Source organism: Kryptolebias marmoratus, linkage group LG2 (genome assembly GCF_001649575.2).
Source record: "Kryptolebias marmoratus isolate JLee-2015 linkage group LG2, ASM164957v2, whole genome shotgun sequence".
Taxonomy (NCBI): domain Eukaryota; kingdom Metazoa; phylum Chordata; class Actinopteri; order Cyprinodontiformes; family Rivulidae; genus Kryptolebias; species Kryptolebias marmoratus.
Window position 1 is genome coordinate 10121549 of NC_051431.1, and position 13789 is coordinate 10135337.

General features: G+C 35.5%; 2 protein-coding genes across 2 annotated transcripts; one reads left to right on the forward strand and one right to left on the reverse strand.

The window, feature by feature from the left end:
- The first annotated feature begins 2063 nt into the window (after nucleotides 1-2063).
- LOC108240879 (extracellular calcium-sensing receptor-like) lies at nucleotides 2064-5824 on the forward strand. The gene is made up of 6 exons (XM_017424676.2): nucleotides 2064-2245; nucleotides 2396-2690; nucleotides 2958-3749; nucleotides 3879-4106; nucleotides 4183-4306; nucleotides 4926-5824. The coding sequence occupies exons 1-6, from the start codon at nucleotides 2157-2159 to the stop codon at nucleotides 5822-5824; spliced, it is 2427 nt and encodes an 808-aa protein (XP_017280165.1). The 5' UTR covers nucleotides 2064-2156.
- Nucleotides 5825-6143: 319 nt separating this feature from the next.
- Nucleotides 6144-12385, reverse strand: LOC108240900 (extracellular calcium-sensing receptor-like). The gene is made up of 6 exons (XM_017424697.2): nucleotides 12107-12385; nucleotides 11148-11939; nucleotides 10757-10984; nucleotides 10056-10179; nucleotides 8165-9058; nucleotides 6144-6175 (listed from the first exon to the last, which is right to left on the reverse strand). The coding sequence occupies exons 1-6, from the start codon at nucleotides 12368-12370 to the stop codon at nucleotides 6144-6146; spliced, it is 2334 nt and encodes a 777-aa protein (XP_017280186.1). The 5' UTR covers nucleotides 12371-12385.
- Nucleotides 12386-13789: the final 1404 nt, after the last annotated feature.

Consider the following 13789-nt stretch of genomic DNA (forward strand, 5'->3'; position numbering starts at 1 on the left):
CAGGAAGAGGTATAATAACCTTGGTAACACGTTCATTTTTATGGCTTCAATTCTAGAGCTGAAGTCTAGTGTTAAGACATCCCACCTTCTAATATCCCTCCTAATTTCTTGGTCCACTCCAATAAAATTAGCTTTATATAGATCATCCATGTTTTTCGTTAATTTTATTCCTAGGTAAGTCATCATATTAGAGTTCCAGTTTAAATTATAATTTCGACGTATTGTTTCAGATGGTGTATAACCGAATGTCAAAACCTGTGTCTTTTTCAAATTTAGTTTGTATCCTGAGTAGAAGCCAAATGTCTCTAACTGATTGATCAGACAAGGCAGTGAATTTTCGGGATCTGATAAGTAGCAAATTACATCATCTGCAAACAAACCTATTGTATGGGTCTCATTATATATATCAATACCCTTAAGATCCTTATGTTGTCTTATGTATTGTGCCAGTGGTTCAATATAAATTGCAAATACTGTTGGTGATAAACAGCATCCCTGACGTGTTGAGCGTTCAAGTTTTATATTATCAGTTAGATTTCCATTAATCTTGATTCTGGCCATTGGTGATTGGTATAGGGTCCTCACACACTGTACAGCTTTTTCGTTAAAACCAAATTTTTCAAGTGTTTTATATAAGAAGTTCCAGCCTACACTGTCAAAAGCCTTCTCTGCGTCAAGACTGATCAAAACAGCCTTAATCTTTTTATTTTGAATATGATCTACAATGTGAAGTGCCCTCCTGATGTTATCTCGCATTTGTCGACCTCTAATGAATCCTGTTTGGTCCTCATCTATAATGTCCCCAATGAATTGCTCAAAACGTTTTGCTAATACTGAAGTATAGATTTTATAGTCCATGTTTAGAATAGATATAGGTCTATAGTCAGAACATGTCTCACTTCTCCTCTTTTTTGGAATAACTGTTATAATCGCTTCTCTCCAAGATGGCGGAAGCAGTGCGTGCTCCAATGTATAATTAAATGAATTTTCTAGTAATGGTAAGAGATCTTCATTAAATGATTTGTACCACTCCGATGGCAGTCCATCACTCCCTGGTGTTTTGCCATTTTTTAACCTATTAATTGCTTTTTGTATTTCAATTCTTGTTATATGGGAAGTGAGAAGTTTGTTTTGGGTTTCTCCAATTGAGGGCAGATCCAGTGACTCCAAGAAGGCTTTTATCTGTCCATCTTCAGCAGAAGAAGGTTGACTGTACAACCGCTGATAATATGTCCTAAACATGTCCTCTATAATTTCTGGGTCATATATCATTTGATTTGTCTCACCATCCTTCATTCTATGGATATTCCTGTCAGACTGTTGCTTTTTAAGTTTCTTTGCTAACAGTTTTGTTCCTTTAGATCCCACTTCATGATATGATTGTCTGATGAATTTTGATTTCTTTTCGATTTCATAAGTAAGTATCTTATCTATGTTGTTTCTTACTTCTTTTATTTTTATAAGTAGGTTAGGATTTTGGGTCAATTTGTGTTGTTTTTCTAGTTCTGTCAATTGAACTCTTTCTTTTTCATAAGCTTCCACTCTGGATTTTTTAAGGGCCGCAGTTTTTGCTATCAATTTTCCTCTTATTACTGCCTTAAGTGCGTCCCATACCATCACCGGATTAACCTGTCCATCATCATTCTCTTCTATGTAAGTTTTTATGTCATGGGAAATTTCAGCTTTAATCGTTTTAACGTTAAAACGATACTTTGTTTTTTTTATTGAAAAAAAACCAAACATAAATAAAGACATTTACCATAACTTTCCATTGCACATGAGCAGACATTCATGTCACATTTCACATATAAAAAAATACACGGAAAAACTGTATAGGTTGTCAGTATGCCCCTAGCCCCACCTCTTACTAATACAGATTCATTACCTATTTAAATAATGTTGAAGCTAATTCTAAATTCATAAAGTTCAAGTTCTAAATTTACTGGTTCAAGTCTTTAATTTGCAATACTGTTCATGAGATGAAACCAGCTGATTTTGCTTCTTTAAATGACATAATGTCTGCAAAGAGGTGGCCAAAAAAGGTTTATACATTTTTACAGCTGTTGTTGTTGGTGTCTTATTTACAGTCTGAGGAGTCATTGTGCAGACAGAGAGGAGATCCTGAGATCGCTCAACTATCAAAGGATGGAGACGTTATGTTGGCGGGAATCTTCTACTTTCACGGCAGCTGGAAGAACAAAGAGAACACTTACACACAAAAACCTCTGCCACTGGAATGTATCAGGTAAAGTGTACTATAAACATCTATTGCTTATCTTGCTGCACTTGTTTTGTATTATTGTTTTTAAGTTCTACTGATTGATTTATTTTAAAACAAAAGTAACGTCTGTGTCAAAAGTTTTTTTTTTAATTATTTAAATTTGTCTGAATGAAGTTTAAATTTAAGGGAGTTCCAGTTTGCACAAACCATGCGTTTTGCCATTGAGGAAATTAATAACAGTACAGACCTACTTCCAGACATTTCTCTGGGATATAATATTTATGACACTTGTAGCTCCAATGCCAGAAGCATAAAAGTTGCACTTGCCTTAAACAGTGGTAATGACAATGTGTCTTCAACCTCCAAGGAGTCATGTAACAGATTACAAGTGCAGGCTATAGTGGGAGAAGGCTCCTCATCTCCTTGCACAGCAATAGCTTCTGTTCTTGGGCCATTTCATATCCCACTGGTGAGTCACTGCTGTTCAAACAAAATTAGTAAATTGTAAATGTTTTTTTTTTTTTGTTGCCTGGTAGGAACAAATATCATTTTGTGAAGGTTTAACACCTTTATTTTCTATTTATTTATTTATTTATTTATTTATTTATTTACAGATTTTCTTTCCTGTGGCAGTAGTAAATTAATTTTTGTGTATCTTTCATATTTTACATTTTTGTCATTTTTATATTTTTAACATATGCTACAGATAAAATTTATTTTTGTTTTTTTCTTTCAGATCAGCCACTTTGCTACATGTGCTTGCCTCAGTGATAAATCCAAATACCCATCTTTTCTCAGAACAATACCCAGTGACAATTATCAGAGCAGAGCTCTGGCGTACTTAGTCAAACACTTTGGATGGACTTGGGTTGGAGCCATTAGAACTAATGATGATTATGGCAACAATGGCATGGCAACATTCACTGAAACTGCACAGCAGTTGGGGATCTGTCTGGAATATTCTGTTTCTTTCTTTAGAACAGATTCAACTGAAAAATTACAAAAGATCATTGACATTATCAAGACTTCAACTTCAAAAGTTATTGTTGCTTTTCTCTCTCCCCGGGAAATGGAGATTCTTATCCATGAAATATCCCTTCACAATTTGACAGGGTATCAGTGGGTCGGCAGTGAGTCCTGGATCTTTGATTCTCAAATTGCAGCAATGGATAAAACTCACATTTTGAATGGAGCTATTGGACTGTCTATCCCAAAAGCACATGTCAGTGGTCTGAAAAAGTTCATGCTAAATATCAAGCCACTAAATATATCAAATAATGACTTGTTTACAGAGTTCTATGAGGCATTATTCAGCTGTAAGTTCAAGCAGTCCCATTTAGAAGACATTCAGACGGAATGTACTGGACAAGAGGATCTGACTGGAGTGGAAAACAGCTTCACTGATATGTCACTCATGCCCATTTTTAACAACATTTATAAAGGAGTGTATGCAGTAGCCCATGCTCTGCACACTATTTTGGAGTGTAATAAAACCTGCAACAGTAGTGTGCATCTTGAACCATTAACAGTGAGTTTAAGAACAATAGTAATGAAGGATTTTATATAACAAGCCAACAGTAAAGAAAATTATTTGTATTTTAAAATGTAGAAGAAAGAAAAGGAAATTTGTTTAAATAATAATCATCTATTGTCTAAGATTTTGCAGCAAATTCGAAAGGTTCTTTTCAAGACAAAAGAAGGAGAGGAAGTTTACTTTAATGCAAACGGAGATCCAGCAGCAAAATATGAAATTATAAATTGGCAGCCAAATGAAAATGGCATTGTGGACTTTGTCTCTGTTGGTCTTTATGATGCATCATTACCAGCAGACAAACAGTTAAACCTGCAAAATAAGTCTTTTGTTTGGACACAAGGATCAAAGCAGGTTAAAAAATATTTTATTTGTAATACACACACACAAACACAGAGATTGATATACCATGCAGTTTTTGTCCATACAGGTTCCTGTTTCAGTTTGCAGTGAGAAGTGTCCTGCTGGAACACACAAAGTTTCACAGAAAGGAAAACCAGTTTGCTGCTTTGACTGTATAAAATGTGCAGAGGGAGAAATGAGCAACATTGCAGGTTATGAAATATTTAATGAAAACTTTGAAATAATCATGTTAAAGTTATTACAACCTTAACTCAGTTTGTCACAATTTCTACATGCTTTGAACATTACCAAATGAGTTTTTTTTACAGGAACTTTATCTTTGGAATCTTTGAACATCATGTGTTGTTTGGATATCTCATCCATCAATCAGCATGGTTGACACAAGAAATAGTTTTTTAAAAAAATATTTGTTTTAAAATTAACCAATTTTTTCTGAACACCTGTTTAGTTATGAAATGCAAATGAAACAACAAAAAACATTTGATTTAGTCTAGAAACCCATGGATAAGTAAAGGTAATTGGTGATTTAATTTAGGCTCTCTGACATAGTCCCCTATTTCTAAATTTAAAGTTAATATGTTTCACAAATCAGCAAACTTACAAAAAAAATGTGACACTTTTATAAACGGATCAGAAAATTTTAAATATATGAAAATCAAAGGTACTAAAACTATGTAAAATGTAATGTAATGTAAAAAATGTAAAATTTACTTAGGATGTTATTTCTCAATCAGCTCAATTAAAAGTTATTTTAAAATATTGCAAAAATTAAAAATGATAACCAATCTAAAGTTCATCACTGACTTGCAGATTCTGTCACCTGTGTGAGATGTCCCCAGGAATTCTGGTCAAATGAAAGAAGAGATGCTTGTGTAAGAAAAGAGGTTGAGTTTCTGTCATACAAAGAAGTTATGGGAAAATTGCTTACCACAGCCTCTTTATTGGGAACATGTACGACTGCTGCTGTAGCTGTCATTTTCTTCAGATACAGGAAAACTCCTCTTGTCAGAGCAAACAACTCTGAGCTGAGCTTTCTGCTGCTTTTTTTCTTGACTCTGTGTTTTCTCTGCTCTCTGACCTTCATTGGACGTCCCTCTGAGTGGTCCTGTATGCTCCGTCACACAACTTTTGGCATCACCTTTGTCCTCTGCATCTCCTGTGTTTTGGGAAAAACAATGGTGGTCTTAATGGCGTTTAAAGCTACCCTTCCTGGAAGTAATGTGATGAAACTGTTTGGGCCGACACAGCAGAGACTCAGTGTTCTGGGTTTAACTTTGGTACAAGTTATAATATGTATTCTCTGGTTAACCATTTCTCCTCCTTTTCCTTCAAAGAACTTTAAGGAATTCAAAGATAAAATCATCTTGGAGTGTGCTCTGGGCTCAGCTGTAGGCTTCTGGTCTGTGCTTGGGTACATTGGATTTCTTGCCATGTTGTGTTTCGTTTTTGCTTTTCTGGCTCGAAAACTGCCTGATTATTTCAATGAAGCAAAATTTATCACCTTTAGCATGCTGATATTCTGTGCAGTATGGATCACTTTTGTCCCAGCATATGTCAGCTCTCCTGGAAAATTTAGTGTTGCTGTAGAAATCTTTGCCATTCTTGCTTCTAGTTTTGGACTGCTGATTTGTATACTAGTTCCAAAATGTTACATCATGTTGATGAAACCAGAAAAAAATACAAAAAAGAATATAATGGGAAAGGGGTAATACCGAAAAAGTTTAAATGCCATTATACAGTATATTTTACAAGTTGCTTTTGGTAACATTTATTCATGGAAATGTATGTTTGAATAAACCCATTGTGAAAAAGGCCTTCTCTACATCTTGTTGCAAGACATATGCATTATCATCCTGGTACATTTACCGCCCAACAGGACTCTCAGACAGAGGCTGTTCCACCCTAAGGACAAAACACCTAAACACAAACTGAGCGTTGTGGTGTCTGCAGTTTAGAAGACCAGACCAGACCTCTATATTGGAAAAACCAAACAGCTTCTCCACAGACGCATGGCTGTATACAGGAGGGTCAGCTCTTTAGGGCTAGACTCAGCTGTGCACCTGCACGTCAAGGATAAGGGACACTCTTTTGAGGACCAAAATGTTCATATTCTGGACCAAGAAGACAGATGGTTTGAGAGGGGGGTGAAGGAAGTAATTCATGTAATTCATTCACAGAATAGAAGTCGAGTTGTTTGTGTTTTTTAACCTGTTTTGGATAAAATGTCTTCAAGCTCTGTCTACAAGCTCTTGTGTGTAACTACCCTATCTCGCGTTGCCTTTGCGTGGCATAGTTAAGAATAGTCTTATATCTTACCAATATAACTGCATGTGAACACTGCAAAGCTCAGCAAATTTCCAGTACATGCAAATTATTTGTAATTTACCTGTTTCTTGCTGCACTGTTCATACAGAATAGTTTAACTTTAGCCATGCATAGCTGACAGGAGCTTTTAGACATTACAATATATAACTGTAGTAGTGTTATAACCAATATGCAACTTATTTATGAAATTTCCATTGGATACCACACACTATCCAGTTAAGGAAAATGCTCAGATGTGGTGCTGAGACAGTAAACAAAGGCTATGGAAGTGAAGAAGACTAAGAGCTTACAAATGTGTGGCCACTGGCCAACAAGATGGATGACCAAACAACAAAAAATGTATAGACTACATTACTATCCTCACAGAGATGTGGCTAAATGAGACTAGTCAATGCTACTGAGAGAACTAGGAGGAATACTCTACAGTTAGACAGAACATCTGATGACTTCAGTATAACTAGAGGAGGACTGTGAACATTTATTTAAACAAAACTTGGTGCACAAACTTTGTTGTTAACCTGGAATTTATCCTGGTTATACACCCCCAAATGCAAATGCTAAAACTCCAATGAAAAATCAGCATCTGGCTATTAGCAAACATTCAGAGTCTGCATTTGTTTTTTGGGAGAGACTTTAACTACTCTAACCTGAAGAAGTCAGTACTCCCCAAATTCCAACACATCTCCTGCCACATCAGGGGAAGTAAAACCTTGGACCAGGTATACACCAGTATGGCTGAAGCATGTAAGGCAAGTTCCTTCCTCAACCTAGGTCAATCAGCTTCCGTTGTTCCTGCATCCCAAGTTCACTTTGCTCATCTACCGTGTGATACCAAAAGTGAACACAATCAAAGTAAAGCCAGTAGGGACAGATTGTGTATTTCATGGCTAGTTCTATCAAGCAAACTGGAGCATGTTTGTCTCTCAGGTTACCCATGTCACAAACGGACATTGAAAAGCCATACTAACCAATGATGGCTCCTTTCTCCACAGGTTAAATAACTCATATGCCATCTTCAGCACAGTAAAACAGATAACAGCCACTATGGCCAAACCTTCTGCAGATCACAAGCCCCTTGCACTCTCCACTTCTGAAGTCTGTACTATACTGAGCCTGAATGTGTGATCAGATCATTAAGTGGCTTGTCCTGGCACATGCATCCCACCCACATTGGACCCCTACCAATTTAAATGTTTGAAAAATGGCTCTGCACTCTGTTCTTTCACCTCGGGCCAGTAAAAAAACACATAGAAGAATGCTGTGAAGTTATTCATTAAAGTTAGAAAGCTCAAAATCAACACTATCCTTTGCAATTGATTGCCTTAAAATAAATGTTATCATATAACCCAAAAAACAACAATGAAAATGAATACAACAGGAATAAAAATATTTTTTTAATTTTATTTTTCAAAACAAATTTTAGTCATTTAGACTTACAGAAAAAAAAGTTACCAGAGCTAGCATGAAAAATTAAAGGGAAGGAAAGAAGAAAATACTCATACTACTATTCAATTTCATGTAATATAAAACACTTGAAACAAAGAAAGAATTTTCACATACTGCTAGTATTTCACTACACAATTAGAATTAATCAAATCAACCTAATTACTAAAATGTATTGAGCATGGTTAGTAAATTACCATATCACATATCAAAACTATTACAGCATTTAAAATGTTTATGCCATCGCAGAGCTTTTTCCTTGTCAGAATAATTTTAGTTGCCTTTACCCATTATATTCTTTTTTGTATTTTTTTCTGGTTTCATCAACATGATGTAACATTTTGGGATGAAGATACAAATCAACAGTCCAAAACTAGAAGCAAGAATGGCAAAAATTTCTACAGCAACACTAAATTTCCCAGGAGAGCTGACGTATGCTGGGATAAAAGTGATCCATACTGCACAAAATATCAGCATGCTAAAGGTGATAAATTTTGCTTCATTGAAATTATCAGGCAGTTTTCGAGCTAGAAAAGCAAAAATGAAACACAACATGGCAAGAAGTCCAATGTACCCAAGCACAGACCAGAAGCCTACAGCTGAGCCCAGAGCACACTCCAAGATGATTTTATCTTTAAATTGCTTAAAGTTCTTTGAAGGAAAAGGAGGAGAAATGGTTAACCAGAGAATGCATATTATAACTTGTATAAAAGTAAAAGCTAGAACAGTGAGTCTCTGCTGTGTCGGCCCAAACCATTTCATCACATTTCTTCCTGGAAGTGTAGCTTTAAATGCCATTAAAACAACTATTGTTTTCCCCAGAACACAGGAGATGCAGAGGACAAAGGTGATGCCAAAAGCTGTGTGACGGAGCATACAGGACCACTCAGAGGGACGTCCAATGAAGGTCAGAGAGCAGAGAAAACACAGAGTCAAGGAGAAAAGCAGCAGGAAGCTCAGCTCAGAGTTGTTTGCTCTGACAAGAGGAGTTTTCCTGTATCTGAAAAAAATGAGAGCTACAACAGCAGTCAGACATGTTCCAAATAAAGAGGCTGTGGTGAGCAGTATTCCCATGATTTCTTCATATGATAGAAACTCAGCTTTCTTTGTTACACAGGCATCTCTTCTCTCATTTGACCAGGATTCAAGTGGACATCTCACACAGGTGATAGAATCTGCAATTTGATAATAGAGTTAAGTTATGTCTCATTTTACATTTTGTTCAGTATTTTAACTCCAAAATCACAGCAGTTGTCACTGCTTATCAAATCACTTTGCTTTGGTATACATATGCAAGTGAGATGAAGTATTCAGAAAAGTAGTGCATCATTTTTTATTTTTACTTTCTATTAGTCTGTTAATTTGTGTGATCAACTAATTTTACATTTGGAGCTTCTTTTGTAAGAACCCATCCAGGACAGAGGCAGGTATGCCAAAGATCTCTTGAATTTCAGTCACCAGTTAATATAAGTAGCTTACGAAAAGAAATCATGGTGTTCTAAGAAAACCCATATAGTAATGGGTAGAGAGTGCAACACCCATATTGAAAAACCTAAACGTCCAAGATCCAAAGCCTCATGTTTGGAGACAACACCACTAAAAATCTGTTTTACTGTAAGAAATGCATGAACAGAAAACAAAAAACAACCAATTTCTCATCAACAGTAACTTCACACTAGGATTGGAAGGTAATTTAAGGTTGCCTTCGCTTTGCATGGCCTAACAGCACATCTTCAGATAAGCTGGAAAGTGTGAAACTTTTGCATAGTGCTGAGTTAAAACTGTCAAAACTGTAATGTTTGTAGACAGATAAACATACAGGTTTTGTTTCAAAATGCATAGATTTGCATGCATTTTTCTTTAAAGTTATTTCATTTCACTATAGTTTGTTTGTAAAACCTGTCCAATAACATACATAGACACTTTCACTAACAGATGAGCGACCCAGTAAATGTTTAAAGATTCTTGCTCAGATCCAGATCCTTCATTTCAAGTACAGGTAAAAAAAATAATGATTATATTTATTATAATTAATAATAATATGAATAAGTAGTTAATATTAACAATAGTTCAAAATGGTTTAAAACATACTTTAGAAATGGTATAAAACTTATAATAACTTCATTGTTTTGTAAAATAAATTTTGAAAGTTTATATAAAATGTTTTATAACCTGTAACGTTGCTCATTTCTCCTTCTGCACATCTTACGCAGTCATAGCAGCAAACTGGTTTTCCTTTCTGGAGAACTTTATGTGTTCCTGGAGGACACTTCTCACTACAAACTGAAACAGGCATCTGCAAAAACAAAAGCAGTGTGTGTGTGTGTATGCAGGATGTACAACTGAATACCATTTGGAGTCAACCTGATTCAAAATTACTGCCACAGCTATTCAACTTTGGCAAACAGAAAAATAGCTATTCTTAAGTCATTTTACAGCTTTTGAGCCAAACTTTGGTGTGGTGGTTGCTCAGAGTCATCCACAGAACATAATCCAAGTGCTAACGAATTGCACAAGATCTTTGTTTAAAACAATCAACCCTGTGTGATAGCAAACTATCTCATAGATCAGTGGATTAATTTTTATCAAACTCTCATTTAGCAAATATTAAATATATAGTATGACCACATTTGATAACCTTTTTGGAGTCAAACAAATTCAAAGTGGTAGACTCTAGAATAGTTAAGAAATGGATTTTGTGCAGTCCATTTTACAGATATTGAGCTAAATTGTAATGTGGTGACCAAACAGACAAAAAATCTGTCATATATTAACAATAAAGATTATCCTAATTCAAAACTCTGGCATGAAAGATGGCGGGCAATATTCATTCTTTCAACAAATGCCAGGGCTTATATAATGTTAGAGATTACCTGCTTTGAACTCCCTGCCCAAATGAAGGTCTTATTATGCAGATTTAGTTTTTTGTCTGCAGGTAACGATGCATCATAAAGACCAACAGAGACAAAGTCCACAATGCTGTTGTCTCTTGGCTGCCAGTTAATAATCTTATATTTTGCAGCTGGATCTCCATTTTCATTAAAGTACACCTCCTCTCCATCTTTTGTCTTGAAGTGAATATTTCGAATGTGATGCAAAATCTAAGACAAAATGTAAGTATCACTTAGTGGTTTTATAAACATCTCATGATTCAAGAATATGGGAATTTGCAATTTTTCATATTTGTAAATTTTAAAAATTAAATAGCTTTCCCTCGCTGTTTTTTTCTGTAAATTATTTCATTACTGTTGTTATTTGGCTCACCATGAATGGATCAAACTGCACACTGTTGTTACATGATTTACTACACTTTAAAATATTATGCAGAGCATGGGCTACTGCATACACTCCTTTATAGATATTGTTTAAAATGGGCATGAGTGACATGTCAGTAAAGCTGTTTTCCACTCCAGTCAGATCCTCTTGTCCAGTACATTCTGTTTGAATCTCTTCTGATTGGGACTGCTTGAACTTACAGCTGAAAAGTGCCTCCCAGAATTCTGTAAACAAGTCATTATTTGATGAATTGAGTGGCTTTACATTTAGCACAAACTCTTTAAGACCACTGACATGTGCTTTTGGGATAAAAAGTCCCATAGCTCCATCCAGGATGTGATTTGTATCCATTGTTGCAATTTGAGAATCAAAGATCCAGGATTCACTGCCGACCCACTGATATCCTGTCAAGTTGTGAAGGGACAATTCATGTATAAGCATCTCCATTTCCCGAGGAGTGAGAAAAGCAACAATCACCTTTGAAGTTGAAGCTTTGATAATGTCAATTATCCTTTGTAATTTTTCAGTTGAATCTGTTCTAAAAAAGGAAACAGAATATTCCAGACAGATCCCCAATTGCTGTGCAGTTTCTGTGAATGTTGCCATGCCATTGTTGCCATATTCATCATTTGTTCTAACAGCTCCAACCCAAGTCCATCCAAAGTGTTTGACCAAATGAGCCAGAGCTCTGCTCTGATAGTAGTCACTGGGTATGGTTCTGAGAAATGATGGATGCTTGGATTTGTCACTGAGACAAGCACATGTAGCAAAGTGGCTGATCTGAAACCAAAAAAAATAAAATAAAAAAATAAATTATTCAATTTATAGAAGAATCTTAAAACTGTTGAGAAGATAAATATGTAAAATACAAACCAATCACAAAGCTGATTTTACTTTTAACAGGTGAAAAAGTATTGAATATTTTTACTTTCATAATTTCTACTTACCAGTGGAATATGAAATGGTCCAAGAACAGTAGTTATTGCTGTGCTGGAAGAGGAAGAGTTTTCTCCTATTATAGCTTGAACTTGTACAGGTCTGGTACATGGCTTGTCAGAGGTTGAAGTCACATTGTCATTACCATTGTTCAAGGCAAGGGCGACTTTTATGCTTTTGACAATGGAACTGCATGTATCATAAATATTATATCCCAGAGAAATGCCTGGAAGTAGGTCTGTATTGTTATTAATTTCCTCAATGGCAAAACGCATGGCTTGAGCAAACTGGAAGTCTCTGAAACTCAAGCTTCATTCAGACAAATATATAATAATTCATGTTCTAAATTAGTGCAATCATTTGCATTATTAACATTATGCAGAATACCAAGGCAAGGAGAATTATACAATTCTATAATATAATTTACCTGATGCATTCCAGTGGCAGAGGTTTTTGTGTATAAGTGTTTTCTCTGTTTTTCCAGCTGAGGTGAAAATAGAAAATTCCCCCCAACAAAATGTCTCCGTCCTTAGACAGCTGAGGGATCTCAGGATCTCCTCTTTGTCTGCACAGTGACTCCTCAGACTGGGAAAAAGACACCAATAACAGCTGTAAAAGTGCACAAAATTGTCCTGACCACTTTTGTGCTAACATTATGTCATCTGAGTATGCAAAATTACATGGCTGAATCTCATGAACGTCCATGAAGATTGGAACAGGTATTTATGAATTTATGTTCAGCTTGTACATTATTAAAATAAGCCCTGTCTCTGTGGAACTGCAAAAATATGTAGGAGGAGGGACATGTTGACAGACCACAGTTTTGTGTTATCATTGCATTGAAGTGTTTTTCATGTCAGTGTTAGGTGGGACTGTAAATTTAAATATTTCTCAAGACATTTTTCTGAGCGTTTAACAGTACACATAAAACTATTAATATTTATTTTCAAGTCACCTATTATTTGATTCACTTTTGTTTCACCAATTTAGTTGTACCAAATTTCATGCTTTTTAGTGAACTTAAAAAGAAAGAAAATGTAAACTGTTATTCAGATCAGTTGACAAGAAAATAAAACCCTGATTGGTCAGAAGTATGAAGGGAGCGTAGTTTTTGAAGAAAATTGGAAATGTTGATATTCACTGTTTAAGCATCTCCATTTACCAAGTTGTGAGAAAAGCACTGTTTCGAGCACACAAAGTTGTCCCCATTCCAAAGTGTTTAATACATCAATGTATACTGTATGCACAATATTTATTAAATAAAAGTTGAAAGATTCTTATGAAGGCAGTAATGAGGCTTTGTCAGGTCTTTCACTCAGATGCAGTTCTGACACAAAGCCGGCAGATGGCCCTCTTCTGACTGTGAAGTGATTCAAAGTGGTGTGTCGTTCATGAAGCAATTGTGTCAAGGTGCTTCATTGTTTTATGAAGCTTTAGTTTCACCATCACTACTCATCACACACGTCCCTCATTTGTTAATCAGCTCAGCTGTTTACACTCAGCCATCACCCCTCTCAGAATTTTTGTGAATACTCATCAGGCTTTTCAGCTCATTGTCATATCCTTAATTTGGTGGTTACTGTTTCCTACTTTCTATTTTCTAGATGTTTGCCTATTTTGTTTTGGTATGTAGCTTATTTTGCTGCCTCATGAGTTATTTGTTGATTAAAAATTTGGGTTTTTGACTTAAACAT